Here is a 27,996-nt window from a genome sequence, read left to right on the forward strand (position 1 = left end):
ATTCATTAAAAATTCTTGCTAATGGGCTTGCAATTTCATGTGCCAATTCCTTTAATATTCTTGGATGAAGATTATCTGGGCCCCCCAATTTAGTCCCATTAAGCTGTTTGAGTTTCGCTTCTACCTCAAATATGGTAATGTCTACCTCCATATCCTGATTCCCATTTGTCATGCTATCATTATCCCTAAGATCCTCTTTAGAGACTGAGGCAAAGTATTTGTTTAGATATTGGGCCATGCCTAGATTATCCTTGACCTCCACTCCATCCTCAGTGTTTAGCGGTCCCACTTCTTCTTTCTTTGTTTTCTTCTTTATTTATATGACTATAGAACCTTTTACTATTGGTTTTAATTCCCTTTGCAAGGTCCAACTCTACTTGACTTTTAGCCGTCTCACTTTATCCCTACATGTTCTGACCTCAATAAGGTAACTTTCCTTGCTGATCCCTCCCTTCTTCCACTCCCTATATGCTTTCTGCTTTTTCTTAATCACCTCTCTGAGATGCTTGCTCATCCAGCTTAGTCTACCACTCCTGCCTATGAATTTTTTCCCCTTATTTGGGATGCAGGCTTCCGATAGCTTCTGCAGCTTTGATTTAAAATTATCCCAGGCCTCCTCTACCTTTAGATCCATAAATTCTTCAGTCCAATCCACTTCCCGAACTAATTTCCTTCATTTTTGAAAGTCAGCCCTTTTGAAATCAAAAACCCTAGCTGCAGATTTATTTTTATTAATCCTTCCGTTCAGTTTGAACTGAATTAGCTCATGATCACTTGAGTCAAGATTATCGCCTACAACCATTTCTTCTATGAGGTCCTCACTACTCACCAAAACCAAATCTAAAATGGCATCCCCTCTAGTCGGTTCAGCAACTACTTGCTGAAGGAATCCATCAGCTATCGCATCTAGGAAAATCTGAGCCCTATTATTATTACTAGCACTCGTCCTCCAGTCTATATCTGGAAAGTTAGTCTCCCATGATCACACAGTTTCCATTAGTATTTACTTCATTAAAAACATTAAAGAGGGCTCTATCCATATCCAAATTAGATCCCGGCGGTCTATAGCACACCCCAAGCACTATCCCAGGGGAGGCTCTAATAGTTTTCTTCCCCAATTTAATTTTTGCCCAGACGGACTCAGTCATATCCATTTCATCGCTTCTTATTTCTTTACATTCTATCTCATCATTGATATACAGTGCTACTCCCCCACCTTTACCTTTATTTCGGTCTTTCCTAAACAGCACATACCCTTCAATACCTGTAGTCCAGTCATGACGACTATTCCACCAGGTCTCTGTTACCCCTATACTATCTGGTTTCACTTCCTGCATCAGTAGCTCTAGTTCCTCCATTTTGTTACCTAGGCTCCTCACATTAGTGTAAAAATATCTTAATTTTTGATCTTTGGCTTCACTCACATTTTGTACCCTATTAGGCACAGTCATTTTACTACCAGTTTAACCTATTAGACTTGTATCTGCACTGCCCTTCCTCCTACCCACGGCTGTATCCACTCTTACTTCATTTTCTTCCCTCTCAATGCTAAATTCTGGTTGGGAGATGTCCAGGTAATCTCCACGCTATCTCCCCCTAATTCCTAGTTTAAAGCTCTCTTAATCAGTTGTGCCAGCCTCCATCCTAGAAGTCTATTTCCTTCCCTACTCAGATGAAGTCCATCCCGAGAGAACTGTCCTCTGTCCATGAATGCCTCCCAGTGGCCATACATCCCAAAGCCCTCCTTATAGCACCACTGCCTAAGCCATCTGTTGATAGTCATAATCTTGTCACACCTTTGTTGCCCTTCTCTAGGAACAGGCAGAATCCCACTAAAGATCACCTGAGCCTCAATTTCCTTAAGCGTCTTCCCCAGCCTAGCATAGTCTCCTTTAATACTTTCCAGCGAGAATCTAGCCGTATCATTTGTTCCCACATGAAGGATAATTAGGGGATTCTTTCCCGCTCCCTTTAGAATCCTTTTCAACCTCAGGTCTACATCCCGTATCTTAGCACCTGGAAGACAGCACACCCTCCTATTCTCTGGATCAGCTCTGGTTACAGGCCTATCTATTCTTCTCAGTAAAAAGTCCCCAATCACATAGACCTGTCTTTTCCTAGTGACGGTGCTATTCTCCAGTCTGTCACCTGTTCCCTCTGGCTGCAAGTTCTTTCCATTCCTATTCTCCCTTGTAATCCTCTTTAACCCATCCTGTATCCTCCTGGGGCTCATATTTGGTGTAATCTCCATTAACTGTTCCACTTTTCCTATAGGACTAGCCGCTCTTCTCTTCTTCCTTGCCCTTCCACCTTCAGTGACTACCTGCTGAGCCCCTTCTTCATTTTCCAACTCTACATACCTATTCTTAAGCTCTTTCTTCTTCACTAGCCTGTCTTTTTTCCTCTGCCTGGTTCTTTTGGTCACATGCTTCCACTGACCATTTTCCTCACCCAGTCTCCCCTCAGAATTCCCCAGTCCTGCTTCCATCTGCAAGTCTGAGCTTTTCCCTTCAGATACTTCATGTCTTTGCTCCATAATCTGCTCAAATCCCTTCCTAAACTCTCTCAGACTTTCCACCTGCATCTCCAAACCTCGGATCTTTTCCTCCATCAGCTCTATCAGACGGCATTTCATGCAGACAAAACTCTTACCAGGTACCCCCTCCAGGATTATGTACATACCACAGCTTCCACATCCAGTCATCTTCATTGTGTCTTCCGCTACATGGGTCACTCCCACTGCTACCTCTGTATCTGTCATAGCCTTGCCACCTAAATCCTGTTAATCTGGGAAACACAAACCACACCAAAACACCACCACCCACAGCAAAACACAAGCACCAAAAGACAAACTCCCCTTTCAAACTCCCACTCATACTCCCCTGTTTACAGCTCTGTTTGCTAGCTCCTGTGCCGCTGCAGCTGTCTGAGATTGTGGACCAGGTTTCCCAGTCTTGTAAGGTACGCGGGGCTAAGTAGTTTTAAAAACAGCCAGAAATAGACATTAGAAAATTTCCCTTGAATAGGGGAATGCTTTGCTGCCTCCTACACTAGCTTCACCTGACCAACACACCCACTACTGGTGTAAGTGGAGAGGGTGGGGCATGTCATGGGCATTTGAAGAGTGGAATTGGTAAGAAGGGGCGTGGTAGAGTGTAGCTGCTTCCATAACACTTTACCACTTGAATTCTCAAAAAATTACAGTCCTGTAATGTGTTCATGAAGAATAGAAATGTAATCATAGTTATTGACACTATTTCTTGTCTAAATTTTTTTGTATGTTTTACTATTTGAATAATCAAAATGACACTAGAGGTCCTAATTGATCCTCAGTTAACAGGACTTAAAACTAATTTTGGTGAAGTATTAAAAGGCACTTGTTATCTTGATTGAGTGATAGTGCCAAACATTATTACCTTAAACAGCTAGAGGAATTATTTGTGCTTCAAGAAAAGAAACTTTTTTATAGGTCTGCAACCAATAAATACTGAACATGGAATGCTTCATTACCCTTAAGGAAAACTGAACACGAGAGGAAAGCTAATAGTTATGATTCCAATTCTGTGTATGTTGTATGCAGGAAGACTCTTAAGCCTGTACGCTGTCCCACTGAAGTCTGTGCAGGCATAAGATGCTCCCCATGTTGTCCTGGGCCTCAGTATTATTACAGAATTTCTCTTCTGTTGCAATTGTCAAGATTTTTGTTTCCAGATTCTTAGAGCATGTTATGAGAGTGCCAAATTATAAAGGTGCCTTCAGCATGTAAAGGATTACCAGGTTCCCATCAGTTTAGGTGGTCTGATGGGATTATAAAAGAAAAAGGAAAGCTGGTACAGAGGGGGCTGTCATAGGGGATGGGTGTGGCCTGTCTCCTCCAAGTTGGCTGAGCTGGAAAGTTGTTTGGTGTCTATTACCCAGTAGTTTGAGTTGATTTGTTCTGGTTTTGAGTTGGTTGGTGGGGTTTTTTGGAAATAAAGCAAGACCTGAAGAAAGGATGCGAAGAGACCTGTAGTTGGAACTTTATTTTTCCTTCCCCAGTTGGAGAGTTTGCACACCAGCCTCCAGTGAAATGTTCTAATTACTTATAAAACCATAAGGCCAATGTTTGAACAAGTTTTGTGTCTCTTTGTTTCACTGTTTTTAATTACATTTGGAATTCCTTTGACCTCAATCCATGTATAATATAGAAATTCTTCTATTTCTATGAAAATCACTTATTCCCCACCCCCCCCCCCCATTGTGCAGTTAAATGAGAATTTTTTTTGGTATCCAGTGCTTCCAGGCTTGCAAACTATTTTCACTCTTGATGTATTTTGTAGTTTGTCACAGGAAATGTTATAAAATTGAATAAAAATATATGTAATCCAAATTGGAGGAGGATGATAAAGTAATCCATTCTTGTCCAGATCCTTATTGGGTAGCATTCATCCCTGGCACAAGTCCTATTCACCATATTTTACACCTGAGTTTCATCCCATGTAAGAACAAGCTATTTTGCAGATGTGCATCATTTAATTCTTTCTGTTTAATTCATATGGAATCTAGCTTTTATGTGCTGAAAGTCATTTCAACCTAGAAGACTTATGGAGCTGATTTCACTATATTATGTTGTATACATTTGTAGTAGAATGTTCAAAATTCGTATCCTTCATATTATATACGGAACCTGTAAGGAAGAGGGAGGGAAGTGGTATGCAATACGAGTGATACACCATTTAACGTTCCTGGAATCATGAGCCTGGACAAGAATTGGTTACTCCACATGTTGTTGTCGGATATTTCAGGGTAGCACAACTACACTTCCTATACACAATTAACTTTTGAAAGGGGAAAATATTTATTAGTTCCAAATAATATAAAACACTTATCACTCCAGAACTTAAGGGAAAGAAAAATCAGAAAACAGTCCTTAAGCCATGTCTACACCAGAAAGTCTTCCCAGTAGCATTTGTGCCGATTGTATAGCTGCTGACATGGTAACCTCACTAGGGCATGTGCACACTTAGCTGCCTTTGCTGTTGCATGCATCCTCACAGCAAGAGGTTGTATTGACACAAGACATGATGTCCTGTGGATAGACATCCCAATGTTTCTCATGCTGCTATCGAGTGCACAGCCTTGTGTGCCACTTTTGAAATGCATTGTGGGACACCAGCGTTCCTCTCAAAGAATTGCAGAAACTTTGGGGTGTCAGGTTCCCACAATTCCCTCTGTTCCATCCCCTAAACTTTTTTTTTTTTTGGTACTTCTTGTTTGTTTGTTTTTAATTCCCACAGTTCCACCCTTCCATCCCATAATCTGCTCTTCCTTGTGTCAGTTTTTAATCTCTCTGCCACTTCAGCAGAATCATGGATGCTGAACAGGTCAGTGGAGTTCTCATGTCTGTTTTAGAGACCGGGCACCTGATTGTTCTGTGTTTGTGGAACTTCAGCGATCACAGCAACCGGTCACAGAGCAGTGAAAATGAGAATACCGAGAAGGAGTGGATTATGTGGATAGTGAATGAAAATTGTCAGCTGTACACATTAGCACAGTGCTTCTGGGCTCATGAAACAAGCACGGAGAGGTGGGACTGGATTGTGATGCATATCTGGGAGCATTGTCATTGGCTGCAGAGCTTTTGGATATGGAAGGCCTGGAGTAGTATACTGAACTCACCTAAGTGTTCCTGAATGGAAATGCCAAAAATGAGAGCTGCTTTGACAGGGGAGGAAAAAAAGTGATTGTGATATGGACGTTTGTGGCCCTGATTGCTGTCTGTCAGTTTGACGTTGGCAAGTTTATGGAGGGGGCAGAGGTCATTCAGGTGTGCATGGCGGTTGAGCATATCCTGTTGCCCAGGATTGTGACTCTGGGCAAAGTTCGAGAAAAAAGAAAGGGATTCAATTCAATGGACTTCCAAAATTGTGGTGGAGCGACAGGAAGCGTATTCTGATTCGCCCTCTTCCCCCTCCCCCCCAACTTTGCTTCTGTGTACATAATCAGAAACGGTTACTTTTCCAGAGTATGATGTGATGGATCACCAGGGATGTGTCACTGACATTATCTCTGGATGGTCAGGGAAAGTGCTTGATGTTTGCATCTTTAGGGATACAGGATATTTGAAAAGCTGCAAGCAGGAACACTTTTCTTGGAATGGCACATTTATATCGGTGGGGTTGTAATGCCAACTATGATTGTTGGGGACCCATGCTACCCTTTGTTTTCCTGGCTCATGAAGCCATACACTGGGCACCTGGACAACAGGAAGGAAAGATTTAACTATCATCTGAACACTTGCAGGATGACGGTTGAATGTGCATTTGGTAGACTGAAAGTACTCTAGAGATGCCTCATGAGTAGCCTGGATCTCAGTGAGCCAAATATTTCTATTATTTAATATTGTGTTTTACATAATTGCTCAGCAAAGGGGGGCATATTCTTGGCAGAGTGAGGGGGGAAGTGGAATGACGGTTTATTTTTTGAATGACTAGCCGCTATATGCCTAAATGACAGGTTTCAGAGTAGCTGCCATGTTAGTCTGTATCTGCAAAAAGAAAAGGAGGACTTGTGGCACCTTAGAGACTAACATTTTATTTGAGCATAAGCTTTCGTGAGCTACAGCTCACTTCATCTCACAAAAGCTTATGCTCAAATAAATTTGTTAGCCTCTAAGGTGCCACAAGTACTCCTTTTCTTTATATGGCTAAAGGAGGCCGTGAGAGTGACAGTGTGTCATAGTCGGGCAGCATGCTGCTTTGTTAGTTTGTGTCTCTTCGTGAATAAACTGCACTTGGCTTGTATATGAATTTTAAATGAATTGTTAACACCTTTCATGACTTTGAGGGGAATCAGATTTGGTGGAGGGTGGTCACGTCTGTTGTGTAAGACTGTTTGTTTGTAAACCAGGATTTTCACAAAGTAAAACTACTGGGCAGTAACAAACAACAGAAATACTTGTAAATCGTTTAAGAACAAAGTGCAAGGTGCTGATAGCTTCTGCATGAATCACAGGGCAGTGTATAAATACAAATAGCAATTCTTCTTGTTTTCCACTGGGTTCAGTGGAAGTGATACTATGGCATGCTATGCTGGCAGGGAATGAATATGGCCCAGGTCCCAGGAAGATAGAAAAGTACATGCAGTGTAATGGCTGCTGGGGTGCAAGTCTTTCAGAGTTTTGCTCCATAAAACTTTGTAGCACTTGGGTCTGCTGTCTGAGGAGCTGTATAATATCTTGGTGCAGTTTCTTGTGCACCTCTAGGTCCTTCTGCCTTTCCTCAAAAGAGCATTCCCTGGTTGTTTCTTGTCGCCTATTTGATGGATTGGTATATTGATTATTGATTAATCTTTTAGATCATTAAGTGGTACCTGTGGTTAAGGGTTTGGCCTCCTGAGAGGCTACAGCATCAGGAAGATTACCACCAATATTAGATTGGTATCACTCACATCTGCTGGGGCACCCCGGAGTGTCAGACATTATCTTCATCATCGTAGTCATCCTGATGACTCCCCTGGCAAATAGGCCAGGTAATACCTTTTTATAATGAGTTATGCTGATACTCATTTTGGTTCATACATATTCATGTACTTATCTATACTTTCACACCCCACTAAATTTGGGGTGCCCTAGTTTTCATAGGCTAACTTGTTTAGTTCTTTTTATAATAATGACGTTACTCAGACACCAAACAACTTGTGGTTAGCATGATGCTGACACCCCAATGTCTGCAAAAATCCCCAGAATATTCTAGCTGGCTTTAGCTGGTACATTGCAATATACATTTCTTAAATTTCAGCATTAGCACATGTATTTACTGTAACGGAACACTTTTTTTTTTTATGGCTGTAAGATTATTTATGGGTCAGCTGCTCATGCTAGCCTAATTCAGGTCAAAGGCCCTGTTTGGCTAAGCTAAATATCTTACAGACCTGGGGCCTGTAGGTCTTGTGTTATAGCCTTAATCCAGCCCTACCTCTTACCTATATACTTATAATAAGCAAATACACCCCTCTCAATATTATACCCAGTACTGCTATCCTCCTTTTATCAAGCCTTATCCTATATCTGTTTTAGTCTTCACTCCATTGTGCACTGGCCTCAGCCCTGCTGAATAGATGAATGAACATGTCCTTTCTTGTCTGTTTCTTCATTCTCGTAATCAAGGCCAGGCCTGTAGGAGGTGCCCCTCAGGGGTACCTCAGCCAAGGCCACTGATCAACTTCCAGAAAGACATTGTTAGATTTAAAAGGTTAGCAAACAGGAAGAGATAAGTGACAAAACTCCCTAAAACTTTACTATAAAGATCATGCAGATATGAAGTCAGGCTTGGTATGGGGCTGTGCAGCAGTCATCAGCATGGTAAGTATGTGAGAACGTAGCCATGAAGCCTGGGGGTAGATTGTAGGGAGTCCCAGGTAATAACTGTAGGGATAGTGAAGTCAGTATTGCTATACTTATAGGCGGTGATGATTCTGGCTCATGTATCACTCAAGAGAGTGCCCAGAGAGGGCGACTGCTCGAGGTTCCCCAGGTCCATGTGTTGCTGGGCTTTGGTACCACCGGTGCTCATGGCAGAGTGGTATGGGAAAGTACCCTACCATGGCGGGAGAGACCAAGGCAGCCCATCCTAGAAATGTGCAGTCAAAGAGTAAAGAATGCATGCTTGAAAATGTCATCAGGATTGTGCCAGGACAAAAGGGATGCCCTTGAACTCCACAGTGGAAAAGGGTGGCTTCCGCTGCCTACTTCTGCAAGCTAGTACAAAGCCAAGCCACCATAGCCAACAGCATACTGTCTGCTTCTTTCTACCCCATAATCCAAGCACAGCATGCAAGAAATTTGTTTTGAATTTGGACACTCATATTAGAAAACCAAAGCGCTGAGTTTTTAATGTTTACATAGCTGGGCTTGCACTGCACTTCCCCCACAAAAGCCAAGGAAAGCCAGGATGTCTTTCTGAGATCAGGCTGCAGCATGAGGTTTGCCTGAGCTTTCTTTAGCTGCAGCTTTACCTGGTGCCATACTTGTGCACTGAGGTAGCAAAAGTATGTTGGCAAAGATGGGCCAGAATTCTGTGAACTGGTTGTAAAGGAGGGCCAGTGATAAACAAATGCTGCATGTGCTTTGAGCTATATTAGACAAATCTAGTGTGTGGAAAAAAGAATTTTTGTTGCTTAGAAGGGGGTTTCCAAGTGCTGCTAGTACAGGGTTAAGTTTATGCAGCCTTGTGAATTAGTTTATGCTGTATTTTATAAGAAATAGCATAACCTTTTCTCACTTTGTGGGAACAACGCATTGTAGGTTAATCCTTAGGAACACAGAGAAAGCCCAACAAGAATACTGTTGGTCCATTTTATCTGGCATGCTGCCTTTTCTATTAGCCAATACATGATCCTTTTGAGAGAAGAAAGCAATCCATAACACACGCAGCCAATTTTATAATACCACAGGGGAAGGCCCCAATTCCCTGCCCTGGGCTTTATCACTGAATCACAGTATGTCTGTAGTATGTCTCCTTTCAAAAATTACCATTTTTTTTTCCCCCCAGGAAAATTTTTTTCCTTCAATTTTTTTAAATAGTGAAAGACTATGCTTAAAAGAAGAGGCAGCTTAAAAGTTCTCTACTGTACCATAGAGTATAGCTAAATAACTGTTGCTAAGATTTTTGTGAAGAAATTCTTCTCTTCCTGATGTATTTCACAGCTCCTTCCATAGGTACCAAAAATGTTTCCTTCCCATTCTTTATAATTCCTTTACCTATCATTGTTCAACTCAAGTCAATCATTTTCTGTGACTGCATACAGAAGCAGTGAAGTACTGTATATTTGAAATCTTAGTAACCATGGAGGAATTAATTACAAACACTACAGGTCACACCCCCAGTTACATTGGCATAAAGTTTGTCAGGCTGTTTTTAATAATTCATAAATAACCTCTGGATTGCCACCCCCCAGAATGACAATAGAATTGAAGTGTTGGAGATCTGCCATGTTAAATGCATTCCAGCTGTTCCTTTTACCCCAGCTAATTAAATGAAAATTTGTGGGACCTCACAGGCATGTGACAGGATTGTAGGGCTAGTTTGTCAGACACTGCATGCAGTGGTTTGTTTTTAATCCATTCCGCTTCTGGATAGTGTAGCTGCCCTTTGTGAGCCCTTCATTCTACCAAAAAACAGGTGCGTGTTTCTCTACAGTAAAGAGTAACACAACTTCAAGTGGTTATTTGCATGGTGTTTACACTTTGTTAGTAAACTGACCTTTTTAAAAAAAGATTACAAGAAACTGTTGGCTCAACTTACAATATCTGTTTCTGTTTTTCTCTTTTTGTTCCCTTTATTTTGATTTATGCAATTGAAAACAATAGAATACCTCTTTACTGTGTTTTACATGCCCTTGAGAACCATTCTACACACAGTCCATGAGAACGCTGCAGACCCCACATTTAAGAACAAATACCTCTAGGTCTCAAATTTGATCTCGTATCCATTTTCAAATGCACAAAAACATTATCGTGATTTTTAATGCCTGTACCAATCCTTCTTTTTCTTAATAAAAAATAATCTGTGTAGCCACTATGGCAGCCACATGGTGTACCTGAGGAACTACACAGGTCCTATGATACAAAATCTGTAAACTCAAAATTCCCGTATTTTTAAGTAATAGCCACTCATAAACACCTGTTATGTTGCTGCTGTCACATGAAGAGTGTATGATTCAAAGTTTTGATGAAGACCATACAATATAGTAATCTGTTTGCTAAACGCTTTCTACATCACAGGTGTTATCTCAGCTTTTCCAGGTCAGCAGCTAGTCATCCTGCTTCCGTTGGTCACAATAAATTGTACAGAGGAAAACAATTTATTACAGTATTCTGTAAATCAAATAATATCTATATTACTGAATCAAAATGCAACTAGGAAAATGAGACTAGTAGTGATAGTGCAAGAAGCATATAGCAGATAGCTGACTGCTCCTCGTCTACCACTGTGCCATGTCGGATAGAGCCTAATCTTTGCTCTCGTCTTTGCTGCTAAAAAAAAGATGGTTACTTCCAGTGCAATAACTAATGTGTGATAGTTCTCTCATTGTAAAATCCCAGCGGAGACAAACTCCCTCCCTGTAGTTTTTACTGTGAGGCAAGCCGGGGAGGTCGACACTATACCCTTCATTCAGGTTTGATATTTATTTTACCTCTTGGTTAAACCTCAGTACCATGTCTCCAGTAGGAGTTTACAGCAGGAAAGCTATCATGCATTAGTTATCTCATAGTAAAAACACACTTTTTAGCAGTGAAGACAAAGCTAGTATTGGATCTGCAGTGTTCTGGAGGTAACAGGCTGGTCTTCCCCATGGGGATGGAGCACCTCACAAAGGTCTGTAGTGACCTAAACGCAGGAAGGTAGGGGGCAATGAACACCTCTTGTCATTCTCTGATGCAGCAGCTCTACCTACAATTTGGGGAGTAACGTTAATGAGCTGTGAGAGAAGTTGCATTTGGCCTTGGAGGAAGGGACAGCTAACATCACTGAAAGGTTGGGAATAAAAGTGAAAATGTAGGTGGTGTGATGGGAAATAACATATGGGAGGTGCTTAAAACCTCTTTTAACCAGCCTAATAAAGTCAAAATTGTAAGCTGTTCTGTAAAATGATGTGCACAGATGGATATATAGTTTGTTGTGAAATAACTGTACTCATAGAATAGTTATAAAAGATGATACAAGCACATAAGATCATGATACATCCTGCCCAGTGTCCTATCTCCTACAGTGGCGTGTACTAGAGCTTCAGAGGAAGTGTACAGAACAGGGCAATTATGGAGTGATTCACTGTGTTGTCCAGTCCTGACTTCTGTAAACCAGAGGTTTGGGATAGCCCCAAGTATGAGATTGTGCCCCTGATCATCTTGGTTAATAGCCATTGATGAATCTATCGTCTATGAACTTATCCATTTCTTTTTTTGAGCCCAGTTATACTTTTGGTGCTCACAGCATGCCAAGGAAATATGTTCCACAAGTTGTTTGTGCATTATATGAAAAAGTGCTTCCTCTTGTTTGTATTAAGCCCTGTTGCCTGTTAATTTTCTTCGGGTGACTCCTGGTTTTTGTATTGTGTGAAGAGGTCAATAATGGATATCTATTCACTTTGTCCACCCCATTTATGATTTTGTAGACCTCTGTCATATTCCTCCTTAGTTGTTTCTAAGCTGAGCAGACCCTAATCTTTTTAGTCTCTCTCCTCATATGTAAGCCATTCCACAACCTTGATTATCTTTTGTTGCCCTTTTGTGAACCTTTTCCTGTTCTATTCCATCCTTTTTATATCACTCAACATATAGATTTTGATGGTATATTAAATTTGTGCAAGAATTATTACTACTTTTCTCATGCTTAACTGCTTTTGAAAGAATTCTCTAGTAAAACTCATCTCAGCAGAGTTCTGTCGTGTGTGCGCGTGCGTGTGTGTATGCATCCAGCGTAATCTAAACACCTGCTATAGTTAAGGTTGAATTCTGATTTCCCTTCTAACCTTGCTTTTCAGTTACTCATACTTTTTTGCCTTAAATTTGAGGAATTTGGAGTGAAATCAGGTGATTTTGTTTTTGAGCTACTTGGTAATAAAGTCTACGTTTTGCTCATAAATTTCAATCAGAAAATTTTGCTCTCTGATAACTTGCAAAGGACTGAGGCTAGAAACTTCAGCTGTAGCTTGTCTTTCAGTGACACCTACAAAACAAAAATCAAGCCAGCTTTGAAGAATGGCTCAATCACTTTTAAATTAATGAATATTTTGAAGTTGGATGCATCTGTAAAGAACCTTTCAAAAACATATTTAGGATTCCCCATGTAAGGTACTTGGTAGAGAGAGTGAGCATTGCAGCCAAATGGTTCTTCACGAAAGGAATTAGGCCAGTTAAGAATGCTTCTGTTAGTGCCACTGGGGCATGGTGCTTCAGTAACTTATATTTCCATAGTTGGGAGCATTTAGATTATGCCTCGGATCAAGGAATTTGAAGCCAAATACTTCAGATTTTTCTCACTTCTTTCATTCTTTTTCTTTAATTTCCCATGACTTTTAAATATCTTAATATAACATTAGCACTCAAGTCAGGAAATTCTAAATGTTAAGTTGCTTCCATTATGTTCACTTAGTCCTATTGTATTAAAAACTGCAAAATATAGTACTTTCACATATAAACCTGTGTGTGTAATATAAAATGTGTGGGGAGCATCCTTTAACTTGTGGAATAGACTGGCTTTTAACAACTTGTTTCTGTCTTAATGCAGCATTAAGACAAATTAATGTTTGTGTGTGACTTTTAAAAACTGCTGTCTATTTGTCATAACCAGTTCTATCAGTGTATACCTTTAAGTCCGATCCTGTTCCATTGATTTCAATGGCAAAGTTTCCATTGAAATCAGTGGGAGCAGATTCAGATCCCCATAGGTACAGGGAATATCTCTCTGATTAAAAAAAACTTTCAAACCACTGATTACTGTTTAAGTGACATAATATATGTTGCATCACTGAATGAAAGCATAAAACCAAGTGGGCCCCCTTTTTATAGGGGGGTATTTTGACCTAATCCTTGTACATAAACTGCACAGTCCTATAATTTTTCCATACTTTTCCATACTATTGTTCTGAAGGCTTCAGGAGTAAGTCCCACCCTTCATCGCAGGCCCCCAGATTTTCTGCTGCTGTTGGTAGAAAAAGTTGGCAATTCAGTTTCTCCCAACAATTTTGTATTCTAACTTTAATTTGAATTTTTGTGCGCTAGCAACCTATAATCAGTCATTCCTCTCCTGGCTTGGGTATTTGGCAGCGCAGAAGTTTGTCAACCAGATGTGCCACTTCAGCACCTCACTAGGAGTCCTCTGCTACCCTTGGGCTATGCAAGCACTGCACTGAATCGAAGCAGCATTCCCTATGTGAGGTGGCATTCACAGGCTCCACATAGGGTGAATTACATAGCCAGCCAACCCTCGCACTGCCAAGCACCCAGGGCTCTGAATTGTACTGGCAGCTCAGGTCCCCTCCCCTCACCTGAGGAGCTACCTCCAGTGCAGGAGGATACTCCAGTCTCACTGTGTGTCTACCCTTTCCCTACTCCACAGGCTTTGAGTGCACATTAGAGCATAGGGAGCACTTCAGAGATCCATGAGGATTCCACTCCCCGTGAAGTAACACCATTATGGGATTAGAGAAGAGGAAGTGAGAAATCCATTCCCATGTTCAAAGTGGCTCCTGAGTAAAGCCCTGAGTTGAACTAGGTTACTCCTATAGTACTTATTTGGGTGCTAGTTAGCCTGTGGGATCAGGCTGGCAACCTTTCACGTTCATGGAGACATCTAGCAGCTTACTTCTACAAACAACATATTTGTACCAATACTCTTCCTTAGCTGAGTATAAACAGCCAGGGGAAGTACCATGCATGCACTAAACACCCCAGCACCCGCCACTCACCCCAACAAACTTTCTGTGCAGGACTTTTCCAGGACAGGATGCCAGTGGCTTGCCAGGAATTCATTAATATTAATAATATATCTTCCCTTTCAAACATTATTAAAGGTATGATTTTGTATAGACACCACCTCTGAGGATATAAGGTCCAAATAAGGGCTTCTGATTAAAACCAAATGTTAAACTAAAGCATTATGAAATTTCTTTGTTTTTATCTAACATTTTGGGAGCCTAGGGTTGGTGCAGCAGTAGCTCCACTTGTGAAAAAGTGACACCTTTGGAAAGGGTCTTTCTTCCAAAAGATCACATACACCATAGGAATGAGAACACACTGTACAGCAATTTCATAACCTCAGCAATAACTATTCTGAGCAAAGATTCCTCATATACTTAGTAAGGAAAGACTGTTTGGTGGCAAGCATGTGGCTCATCATCTAGGGATATGAGCCTTGCTTAGAGTGAGACCTCTCAGGGTCTGTCATGGTCAAACCCTTGATGTGATTTGTGACAATAGCAATGGCTTTTAACTCATTGGCTACAAGGAAGCTGGGTTACACAGATACCATTATTCTTCCTACACAGATACCTTGTGCATATAAGCATACAGCGAGAAGCTGTTTGGAAGAATAGTAGAGAAATTAGTAGCTGAGATAACAGTGAGGGTTGAGGCCCCTATGAAAGCCAGCATAAAAATCCATTGGTCACCACCAAGCACCCGGGTATCCAAGAAGGAACTGTTACTTTAGCAGAGGTAAAAATCTGGAGCAGAAGCTTCCAAGAAACCTAATTACATTTTCTACCAAACCAACAAAATTCTCAGCGTGACAACGATGAAACGAGCATTTGTGTCTAAGAGCTCACAATCCCTTCTTTCTGATCTACTTTCCGCACCCAAAATCTTCAGAAGTGGCTAGTAACAGCAAGGTACAGGTTGCAAATTACACATGCATAGACAACATACGAATCAGTGCCTTGCCCCAAGGGTGGGGGGGCACTTGTAACTGGAAAGCTGCTAAAAAGGATTAATAGCCACCGGTTGTTTAAAATCCTGAAGAGCTTTGAACCCAATGAATTGCTCATCCAGTGGTCAAAACAAGGATGGCTCAAACTGTAATTTTACCATCGTGATGAAGATTTGCATAGATCCAAAGCTTCCTTGCATCAGTCATTTCCTGACAGTGCTCATCCACAGCCAATTATCTCCAGTGGGCAGGATTGCTGGTTTCATCCTGTGAGTGGGTTTCTCAAAATACATCTACGAAAGCTTCTCCTGAGGACATAGAACCACACACCTGATAAAATGCAAAATTAGGTGTCAATCTCAGATCACATCTTAATGTCCTGTTTGTACTCACCTACCCACAAACATGATGAAAGCCAACCAAATTTTCACTCCAGAGCTCCATGTTCTCACTATAGAAACAAGCCGCACACAGTAGGGCATATAGGTGGAAGACAAATTTCCAAAATCTCAGCATATGCAATCTTTCAGTTCATTTTGACAGCTGTTAGTGGTGTGTCTGAACAAAACACACACACTCACTCTCTCTCACATGGCCATATGGGATCAAGCCAGTGATCCAATTAGTATCCTGCCTATGATGCTGGCCAGCACCATTTATGTCAGAAGAAGGTATAAGAAGCCAAACAGTAGGCTATTACAGTGCTCACAAGGAAGTATTCTCTTGCCTCCCATTAGAGGTTGGTTTATGATTGAGGCATGTATGTTGTATCCCTTCCAAAACCAGAAAGTAAGTAGAGGTTGAAGCTTCTCTGTGGCAATGGAAGTAATGCATTGGGCAAATAATTTGTTTTCAAGGCAATTCACATAAAGGATACAGAAAAGGGGAAACCACAGAGAGTTGAAGTCCTCTTAATTCTCTACTGCCCACGAGGCAGGACTTCCTATGCAGCCAAGGAACCCATACTGGACCTACAGAAAAAGACCAGACCCCTTGAAGCGGGACTCCTTCATCCAGACCACGAACACCTATAGTCAACAGCTGGTCATTTGAAGAGAAGTGTAGTTCAGCATGAATTCTCTCTTAGCTTTTGGTATCCAGATAGAACTCAACCAAGAATGTCCTACATTAATCTGGAACATTTTTACATTTCTGGTGAATTGGGAAACATAATTCTCTTTGGGGCAGGGACTGCCTCTTTATTTTTACTGTTCCCAGGAAAAAGGGTCCTGACGTCTAAATGATACTGAACTGTAAGAATAATAATAATCACAACCTTATGGTGATTTCAGCTACATTGGAGTTTCTCAGAATAGTTGATTGGAGTCCTACAATCAAGCATTATGGAAACATGGGTACAAGTCCTAGTGGCATTCTGTAGGTAGGCATGTTGGACTCTGTTTGACTATCATCAAAGGACAAGATTAATCAAATGACCGGTTATACAGGACAAAACCATTTACCTCCAAAAGGCAGGTTGTGAAATTACTTCCCTTGCCTATACAAGAACCATGCTGCTGTTGTCCTAAGAAATGAGGTTAATTTTATAGCTCCAGAAACCTTTCTGTTCAAGATAAATTCCTCCTTCCACAGTGCCTGGGAAATAGTCCAAGGCCATAGTGTCCCAGTTGGAATATTTGTGGTAAATAAGGTAAGTTACTGTACATACTTTTCTGAAGCTGCTGATTGTAATAATATGTCTGAGAGAGTCTCCTTTTTAAAAGACAAAAGGTGTGTGCATTCAGAAGCACTAATTAATTAAACAAATAGTATAGGTAATTACACAAGACCTCCTCTTCCTTAACTTGGGAGAAAGAGGACAGGCCAACATTTTAAAGTACTTTTCAATATTTCATTACATCTGGATGTACTTACCTTAAGTTAACCAAAGCATTTTCAACTGAGTCAGCAGCATGTTTGATTTACAAAAAAGAAAGCAATAACTAGACTTATTTCCCTCTGGTAATGCACTTTAACATTTTAGGCGATGAATTAAACATTTAAATTATTTATTTTCCTTTAATTATTCTGAACTCTTTTTCCAGTATTTTCCCCCCAGTTTCCCCAAAGAGAAACCATTAGGCTACATGTAATAATGGTCCTGTAGTAAGAATTATGGTTGTGATGCTGACGGGTTTGATGGGCTCTATGAATGCAATGAAATAAAAACATATGACTCTGGTCATAACTAGTGGGATTTATGAGCATTATCTATCTTTGTCTGATGACTTGACCTTGTTCAGAAATTCTGGTGCCTTGTTCAATTTTATAAGGCTCACACAGTATGTTCTAGGTTAGTGGTTCTCAACCAAGGGTATGCAGAGGTCTTCCAGGGGATATATTGACTCATCTAGATATTTGCCTAGTTTTACAACAGGTTACATAAAAAGCACTAGCGAAATCACTACAAACAAAAATTTCATCCAGACAATGACTTGTTTATTCTGCTCTATATACTATACACTGAAATGTAAGAACAATATTTATATTCCAATGAAAAAGTAAGTGATCCGATATAGTGTGCTGTGATACTTTTGTATTATGTCTGATTTTGTAAGCAAGTATTTTTTAAGTAAGGTGAAACTTGGGGGTACGCAAGACAAATCAGACTCCTGAAAGAGGTACAGTAGTCCTGAAAAGTTGAGAACCACTGTTCTAGGTTATCCAGTGTTTTCATTTTATAGATTTTGTTTAATTATAGCAGACACAGATTGAGCTTTAGGATTTCTCATATTACTTTCTCATTAGAGTTAACAAAGAGGAAATTTTGGGAAATGGCCAGGGGGAGACCAGCTCTAGAAATGAGAGGAGACGGAAACCAGCTACAAATGCTACCTCCCCATCTCACTTTGTGGGAAGGTTGATGGCACCCAGCTCCTTTTGATTGTGAATAGAAGTTGGACACTGAACTGCTTTTCAAATTTGTCCTTTAGATCTTTCCTTCTCACATAGGAAAAACCATAGAAGGGGAGAATTACCCAAGGGAACTCCATAAGCAGATGTAAGTTGAGTTCCATGAGTGATATTGCCTTCAAGGGAGGAGATTTTTTAGCTACTGTAGGAGCATGGCCTTCCAATAGCTTGGATATCTGGAGATCTCTGGGTAAATTCTAAGGAACTGAGGACATGGAAAGCTGGTTCCTTTGCACTACTCCCTGACTCCTCTCCTCCCACTTTTACTTCCCTGTCAAAACTCCTTTGGCAGCAATCACTGGTTCCTTGCCAGTTGTTTTTCTGTCTCTCGCTGATACCATGTGGTGGTGTAACTTTCAGTCTTTGGGCAGAAACTCTCAATCTCTTCTTGTAAAGCACTGTAAATATCCTAATGTAAGTGTGTTTTAATAAGTTATAGAAAATTTTTGCTTCCTTCAAGGTTGACTTCTCCTGCAACTGAAGCATTTGAATAATGAAAAATGAGACACATGTTTTGTATCAGAAAAAAACAAAACTGGAAAAATCATGAGTTCGTTGTGGCAAAAATAGCCATTTTAGCTGGGGGAAAAAATCACAACTTTTTTCCAAAAATTAGTGTATTTTTATTGGTAAGTGTACCAAAACATTCATTCAAATAGGAAAAAATATAGAACATAAAATATTGCCAAAATTATTTGAAAAATTATAGTAGGTCTTGTTTTGATATAGCATTTTATGCATTTTTAAATTACATGATTTTCTGGATATCCTGTCATTTCTAAACATATTTTTGTATAAAGGAAGGGTATACTTTTGAAAAGCACTATTTGTTTGAGAGTCTGAGTCCTGCAACACTCATAAGTTACACTTAGTTTTCATTGAGAAGTTGATCTTCACACTTGTAAGGGTAAAAATTAAATTTAAATAAAATATATGAACGCTAAAGAAGTTTTAAAGGGGTCACTTGAACAGCTGTGACTTTAAAGAAAGCACACATTATGTAATCCATGACAATCCACCAGTCTTAATAATAATAAACCAATTTATTATTAACTTTTTGTTTTAAAAAGAAAAGCAAGAGGTGATGGGGGAGGAGGGATTATTGAGTATGTTAATTAGAAACAACTCAAGGGAAAAGTTAGGAAATTAAAATCCATAGAATCAGCATGGAAGGCAGCTAAAAATACTTTGAGTCCCAAGACATGTCATGATATTAAAAAAAACAAAATTGATTAAACAGCAAGGTTCAAGTGTTCGTCACCAAAAATGTAGAAATCCAGCACAAGTGAGAACAGTGGAGTAGAGTCTAAATTTTGTTAGATGCATTCTAAAATACAGATTAAAGAGGGCTAAGAAGAATTTCGAAGACCAAATATCAAAGGATGATATGATAAATTCACTACATCAGAAATAGATCCATGGGAGGGCCTGTTGGCTGTGAACTGTACCAGACACTCGGATACCTTTTCGATGGGTACAGAAGGAAATGAAACATGTAGACAAAATAAGCACAACCTAACATATTTTATTTCAGTAGAATGTGAATGGGCAATAATAGCATAGTGGGTGCCATGGAGAGCCAGGTAAACTTGTTAAAATGAAAATAATTTCAGAGCCAGACTTAATAGGGGCAGATATTTAGGCAAGCTTCTCCATGTAGCTTTGCTAATCCTGACCTGTAAATTAACTTTTCTAGTACTGGACTTCTCCTGAGTGGAAAAAGATAATTATTGTATTGATAGTTTTATGATTAGTAAAAATTTCATCAAAGATTAAACTACCCTTACATTTCTAACCTGAGATTTGAATGCAGATTGGCAGTTGCAAATGTCTGTGGTGCATTATTATTACTCTGCTTTGTTCTCTGGATTTTAAAAAGATGATCATGTTAAGATAAAAACTTGACATGCCTAAGTGTTCCCTGATGCCTCTTTTGAGACAAAGCTGCAGTATTGGCTTGTTTTTAATACTACTTGCTAGTTGTTGACCTAAAACGGAGTTAAAATAGCAATAATTTTCCGTCTTGTATGCGTATTGCAACTGTCTTGTACGCATATTGCAACACAGAATTCAGAGTGGTAGCCGTGTTAGTCTGTATCAGCAAAAAGAGTGAGTGCTTGTGGCACCTTAGAAACGAACAAATTTATTTGGGCATAAGCTTTCGTGGGCTAAAACGCACTTCATCGGATTTATGCAGTGAAAAATATAGGAGGAAGATCACACACACACACCCACCCACCCCCCTTATCCATAGCTTATGCCCAAATAAATTTTGTATTAGTCTCTAAGGTGCCACAATACTCTGTTTTTTTAGAATTCAGAATGTAGACTGGGACATAGTCTGTCACTTGGTAAACAGAATGTAAGCTCCTAGAAGTGAAGGTGGCTTGCTGAAATGTCCAGTTCTCTGCGTAATCATTAAGACAGTTGCAACATGTTCTGGACTGTGTATGTGTAAAATAATTTTTTTAAAAACTACAGTAAACTTACCTGATGGAGAGAGAGTATCTCTTGCAGAAGACTCCATTGCATTCTCTGTTATCCTAAGTTACATGCAACTAAACAAATCAATTTTATAAGTGTCTATTGTAATACATTTTTATACGTTAACTTCATGGTAGCACTGGCTAGAAAAACATGTCATTGGCACTGCAAAAATTAATTTTGTGAAACTTTTCAGTTCTCACAACTATGAGTTAATGAGGGCAGTGTTCAGAATTAATGGCTGCATTTCCTGTGAATTGAATTACACAGAATATCCTGTTTCAGAGTAGCAGCCGTGTAAGTGAGCTGTAGCTCATGGAAGCTTATGCTCAAATAAATTTGTTAGTCTCTAAGGTGCCACAAGTACTCCTTTTCTTTTTACAGAATATCCTGCAATTGCAGTGGGAACTCCTTGTATGTGTAATCTAGCAAATCAATATCTGTGTTGAGTGATCCGAAGCAGAAATCCCAGAATAGTCTACACACTTGTTGAGATGAGATGTGTTTTGAGTGTGGTTTCTTGCAGGGAGTAATTTTCCAAAGAGATGAATGAAAATTTCAACCTATTTTCCTTCAAATGAAGTAGGTGTTGGTGGATTATGATTTTCTAGAGGAAGGAAAATAGTCACATCGTTAAATCACGGGATGGGGAGTCAGGAGATCTGGCTTTTGTTACTGGCCCTGCCATAGATGTTCAGTGCCATGTTGTATCCCTATCTGTAAAACAAGGATACCTTGAAGACTTAATTCATTAATGCTTGTGAAGTGCCTTGTGAGCCTCATGTAAAGGCACTAGAATAACAGTCTTGTTATAAGTTTATTTGTGCCAGTCAGAGTACCTGATTGTATCCCTCTCCTTAACCCTTCATATGTTGCTTGTCCTTTTGGAATGTAAACTAATTAGGGTAGACACCCAATATATGTATGTTCAACATCTAGCATAATTAGCCTTGGCCCTAGTTGGGGTCTGTGGGTGCCACCAAAATATTAAATAACAATTGTTAAACACATTTAGTTTTGTATTGCTTTTCTTTTTGTGGTATTTAGTAAGCACAACCAAGCTCTTAACCCTTATTCTGAAAAATTTAAAGGGTAAATGTAATATACAGTAGCCTAGTCTCTCTCTCTTTTGTGTGCGCTAATTTAATTTGTTAGGCCTTTTATTTTTAGTACTTTTAAAACCTATTTTTAAACTAAAAAGTCCAGGTTTTTTGGTCATGTTCCCAGTATGTGAATCTTAGCTGTCAGTTACACACTTCACTTGAGGTTTGAAGGTACAGAGAATACGCTCAGTGAAAAATATTTGCACCAAATTTCAGCCCATTGCAAATTATAATGGTCCTTTGCTTACTCTTTAAAAGAGCTTTAGAGTGGAAACAGTAATGAAATTAAATGCAGAGCTACTGTCAAGAGATCCTATAGTGTACCTCAAAAAAAAAAGTTGTAAAAATTCAAATGTATAACTTTGAAATACTTTGTTTAATGATCCTAACACAATAACCCAAACCAGACCACCTTACATGTTCCTAACACACCTGTTGTGTGTTTGAGTTGTATCTGGTTATTATTGATTCCTTAGTTCCAGCTCTTCCAATGTAGAAACATTTGGCAAACCTAATGGGGAATCTATATGATTTGATTATGAATTTAAAATGGGTAAGTTGCAGATCCTTTCTAGGACCTCATCCGAACTCAGAGCTACTTACTTTATGAAATATTTAGAAGCATTTAGTGCTTTTAAGCAAATAGCTTTATTCTGTGTCCCAAGGGACAATAATAAACCTGGGTACGAAAAATTCAATTTTTATTTTTTCTCATAATAGGAAACTCTGGGGTAGTGAAAAAGGCCTATTCAGTCTTGGTTTACTCTAATGGTAGATAATCATTTTAGAATCTTGGAAGAAATTAGTTTAGCACATTACTCTAGAAACCATTTAGAATATCCCATAGTCACTTACCCAGCTTCTTAAAGTTAACTGCTGCCTGTGAACTGCAGGATTTAAGATAAGATGTTCAAAAACTAATCTATGCAAAGTATGAATAAGTTTAACAATTTTCAAATAACCTTGATAATTTTGCATACAAAAGAAGGCTTAACCCCCTGCTTTGTGAGTACTTAAGCTTTCATTTACAAACTAGTCAAAAGTGCTCTTTGTAACATTTTTCAAACTAATTAATAACTTTTTTTTAATTAAAACGTAAGTTTACAATCTGAAAACGAGCTTATAATTTAAAACACTAAAGTTGGAAGCTCTTGACAGCAGGGTCTACGTTTTCTTGTATCTGTTCAGTCCCTATCACAGTTAATACATATTCTGTATGTTATATAGTAGCACCTTGTTAGGGTATAGATATTCAGACCTGTCTGTAAAGGCCTATACTCTAAGAATTTAGGTGTATTCTTATCACTTAGCTAGTTATAGAGGTATAAAAGAAAATCAAAATTGCTGTCTGCCGGTGTAAGGGCCTGCTCTTACTGTGACAGTCTGAGGCTCTGTTCTTAGGCTAAGATCTCTGGCTAAGCAGCAGAGGCAGCCATAAGCTGGGACGCGTATGGTCATATCCTCACATTCCAAACTAGTCGCGTTGAATCAGGCAATCTGGGGCTGTTAGAAAGGTGATCTGATCTATCACCTCCAGAGAAAGGGAAGAGCCTAGAGGATGTAAAAGGAAGTTTAGTTTGATAGTTTTCTGTTCAGTAAGAACTCACTTATCAATAGACACAGCTGGGAAACCCTTATGTCTTTATAGATGTAGTTGTGAAATCCTCACTTCTGTATTATTTTGTCATTATAGTTCCCACTTTGCTATTGTTTATTTGCCTGGTCTCTGTCTGGTTCCGTGATTGTTTGTTTGCTGTATAATTAATTTTGCTGGGTGTAAACTAATTAAGGTGGTGGGATATAGTTGGTTAAATAATCATGTTACAATATGTTAGGATTGGTTAGTTAAATTTCAGGAAAATGATAGGTTAAGGTATAGCTAAGCAGAACTCAAGTTTTACTATATAGTCTTCAGTCAATCAGGAAGTAAGGGGGGGGAATGGGAACGGGAACGGAATGGGGGTGGGGAAATTGGAATCATGTTTTGCTAAGGGGCGGAAATGGGAGCAGGGACACAGGTAGGCTCTGTGGTGTCAGAGCTGGGAAGGGGGACACTAAGGAAGGAAACTGGAATCATGCTTGCTGGAAGTTCACCCCCATAAATATCGAATTGTCTGTACTTTTGGACTTCGGGTATTGTTGCTCTCTGTTCATGCAAGAAGGACCAGGGAAGTAAGCGGGTGAAGGAATAAGCCCTCTAACATACCTAAAAAGCTAACTTACTCCCGTTCAATGACTTTTAAATTGTGTATAATTTCTTTATATTTTACATATATATCCTATGTAGTGTGTGTCTGATATTAATTTGTTAGCTTTATAAATGTCATTTTGGCTCACCGTTTATATGCATTATTCAGGTTAATTATTCCTATTAGCCTGATTTTCTTACATTAAAACGAGTATCATTTTGAATTATTCATTTAGCTCAAGATAAGGTCTTTCTGACTGTAGCTGAATTTAAATCTTTAAAAGCGATTAATGCAACCTATTGTGTGTTGTCTTTCTACAGCCCCACTACATATGTTCTAGATGAAGATGAGCCTCGCTTCCTTGAAGAAGTTGATTACAGTGCAGAGAGTAATGATGAGCAAGACATTGAATTGGCTGATAATGCAGGCGATTATGAACCCTCTGTTCCAGAAGAGGGGCTTTCTGACTCAGAAATGACAAGGACACACCTGCCTTGAGCCATCTTTGTAGACTCAAAGAAGAAAATGAATATCCTGGTTTTTAGTGGACAGGAAACAGGGAAGTATCTGGCTCTCAAGAGGGTTGGCTCAAAGAGACAAAAGTAATTGAAGCCAGTTTAGCTGAAAGACAATAAATGTGTTTCTGATTTATGATAATATTGGCATTTGTTTTATTTAAGGAATTCAGTGCCTTCATTTGGCATTGAATATATCAAACAATTGCTTTACCATTTCATTTTCTACCAAATATTGTTGCATGGCTTTTTGTGTCCTTAATCACCAACAAATGGATTATAAATTGTAGTATGTCAGATACAGAAATTAATATTAAAATGCCTTGTGGTACAGTCCTTTGAGTTTCTTCCTGAAAAATACAATGTACAGGTTTTTATTAATTTGTGTGTTTATTGAGGTTGAGGTTTTTCTTTAGAATTATGTTAAATGCTTGATTTTTTTGAAGTAATGCGGAGCTTGCTTTGAAACAGTTTCATTCTCTAGTTACTAAATTAAACAAAAATGAAAATTTGATCAATTGTTGTGCTTGTTTCTTGATCCTTTAATACACTGAGATTATAATTTTACAGCAGCCATAATTTAAAATATACAATGACATCTAACTTGCCTTTTTAAAAAAGAAAGTTATTCTTGCAAGATTACTGTTAGTCCACTAGTCAGAAGTGTTTTATGGTGGCTCCTGCACCTACTATGAATTGTATGTTTGCATAAAACTCTTCCCTGAAACACATCATCTCAGTGAAGAGAGAGATGTTCATCTCCACAATCAGTTAATTTTTAGCTTTGCAAACAAGTTTACTCAGTGACAAGAAGTGGCTAAATGTGTATACTGTATGTATATTTTGCTATGTATTTTTTAGCAACTTATTTAATATTCTTGTCAAATTCTTGTATTGTCAAAATGAGTTAATTTCATTCTGGGCATGTTTTTAAGGGGAAAGGTGGTATCCATGTTGGTTTAGAGTCTTCCTGTGAGTCAAAGATAGTCATGTTTTGGGAATGAACAAAGTCCTTTTGTACCTCCCCTACACCTCTACTGCCCCATTTTTGCTTAGAATAAGATTTAATGTGGAGCTGAAGTTACTGCCAAATATTTATAAAACTGAATTTTTGCTACAGCAAAAAGTTTAATTAATTATCCTTGCTTGAAGTGACCCAGTTCTGACTCTTCTTTATTTTTTTGAAAAATGCTTGTATAACATAAGGGGACATCTAAAAGCATCAAGCAGTATCTTTCGATACTGCAACAGGTCCCTAACTAAAGAGATTTTTAAGTGTCAGCCATGCAAATGAAATTGGGGTGTGTGTGTGTGTGTTGTTTTGTTTTTCTTTCTTTTTATTTGGTGCATGAAGTAAAAACCATAGAGAGCAAGATGGCTCAGGGGATCGTCAGTGGAAATGTGAAATCTTTTACCAATAACTCATTGGTTCAAATCCAGTTTAGGTAGGTAGCAACAGTCTGTGCCATCTTGGTTTTGAAATTGGGGTAGAGAGAGAAATGCTGGCATATTTGCCGTTGAAATAGTAATGGCTTGCTCTTATGCTTAAATTTTTAAAAAAATTAAATGATCAGCGGGGAGAAGTAAGGGAATGATAGAACCACCTATATACTCTCTCCTCCAACTTTTTCTTTTTAAGGACTGACCATGTTAATTGTTCTGTGACCTATATTGAATGAGTAGGCAGGCTCAGTCCACTCCCTGGTGAGCAGGTGTTCAGACAGCAAAGTGACCATTACAATTGGCACTTTGGGCAATAACCAGAGACACCAGGGACTGAACCTGCTACTCTTATCACCTAGAGGTCATTCCTCTAGATCAGGATTGAGACACATTAGCAGGGCAGTGTAGGGAAGCTCATATTGCTCCCACTGTGTTGTACCCGTTCTGGGTATAAATAGTCCTCCAGTCTCTAGAACTCTTACTCTAGCACCCTTCATAAGTAATAAATTCACTTAAATTAACTTGGTGTATTAACACAGCAAGTTAATTAGCATCTCTGTGTAGATTGACTTAATAGTAATATAGTATCAGAGAGGTAGCCGTGTTAATCTGTATCCACAAAAACAACGGAGTCGTCCGGTGGCACCTTAAAGACTAACATTTATTTGGGCATAAGCTTTCGTGAGTAAAAAACCCACTTCTTCAGATGCATAGATGCTTATGCCCAAATAAAACTGTTAATCTTTAAGGTGCCACCAGACTCGTAGTTGTTTTAGTAGTAGTATAGATTTCAACATTTTAATACTGTGGCCTGATAACATTAGGAATGTATTAATTCAATTTAAAGAACTCCATAGTCTCAATAGTGCAGTATCCTTAATGCCCGTCCCAAGTAAGTGTGTGTGTTTGTGTAGAAGCTCTGTTTGGACTAGTGGTTCTGGAAGATGATCCAAAAGGAGTTATGAATGACTACTGAATAAATATTTATTCAGGGCGTTTGTTACAAACAGATACTTAAATACAAGTCTGAAATGTAAATACAACAATGTTCATTTCAATCTAGGTTTTGAGAGGCTGAATCCATTGTGCATGAGAATTTCAAGAGCATGTTTTATATACTGTACTGTACATGGCTCAGTATCTCGGTGCTAGTTATGACAGAAGAAATTCTAGTCTTAATTCTAAATTTTCTTGATTTTTATGACTCAAGGTCCTTGCAACATATTTTTGGTATTACATGATAGCTTTAATACAACCATGACAGATTCTTCATAAGGAAAGAGGCTATGCCTTTGCCTCCCTCCAAAATAATGATGAGTTTTAGTAACATAAGCATTTGATTTTGGTCATGATATTTACTCTATGCTTCTGAAGACTGAATGCTTTGCATTGCTAGATAATGAATTCCAGTATTCCCCATCCAGGTGTGATACAGAGACTGTAACACAAACTTGATACTCTTCCTTCAGCAGTAGGACATCTTTCCTTGAATGTAATGGAAGCAACCTTCTTCATGTAATGTAATTTTCAAAGATTGCCATTTATGTCAATTTGTATGTGATGGTTTTTGGATGTGAAATATTGTGCAAGTCTAACTGAACAAAGAGAACCAGTGTTCGTTTCAAATAAGGCAATAGTAGCAGTAAAAAACTTCTTACAAAATCAAAATTCAGGTATCAGATACCTTTTCATTGTAATGCTGTACTAGACACAATTGTGGCAGTATTATTGTGCATGCACAGATATAAATATATTAAGAAAATATATAATAAAGGAATCATTATAATCGCCTTGTTTCCCTACACATTTTATTGGATTGAAAATAGAAATGGTTAATTTTGTGGTATTTTCCTTTTGCCAGGTATATTTAATGAGAGCATGTATGGTCCAGTTTTCAGTGTGAGCTGGGGTTGCTCAGTGTTTCTAAAAATGAGGCAATTAA

At 39.0% G+C, this 27,996-nt stretch overlaps 1 protein-coding gene across 5 annotated transcripts in view; it reads left to right on the top strand.

The window, feature by feature from the left end:
- Positions 1 to 27,842, top strand: part of AGTPBP1 (ATP/GTP binding carboxypeptidase 1) — a 149,096-nt gene extending 121,254 nt beyond the window's left edge. For all 5 annotated transcript variants that reach the window (XM_073345032.2, XM_073345029.2, XM_073345030.2 and 2 more), the window contains one exon: positions 24,417 to 27,842. In XM_073345032.2, coding sequence (XP_073201133.1) covers positions 24,417 to 24,594 — 178 coding nt within the window. In that variant the 3' untranslated portion in view covers positions 24,595 to 27,842. The remainder of the gene's footprint in view (positions 1 to 24,416) is intronic.
- Positions 27,843 to 27,996: the final 154 nt, after the last annotated feature.

Source organism: Lepidochelys kempii, chromosome 5, assembly GCF_965140285.1.
Source record: "Lepidochelys kempii isolate rLepKem1 chromosome 5, rLepKem1.hap1, whole genome shotgun sequence".
NCBI classification, from domain to species: Eukaryota; Metazoa; Chordata; order Testudines; family Cheloniidae; genus Lepidochelys; species Lepidochelys kempii.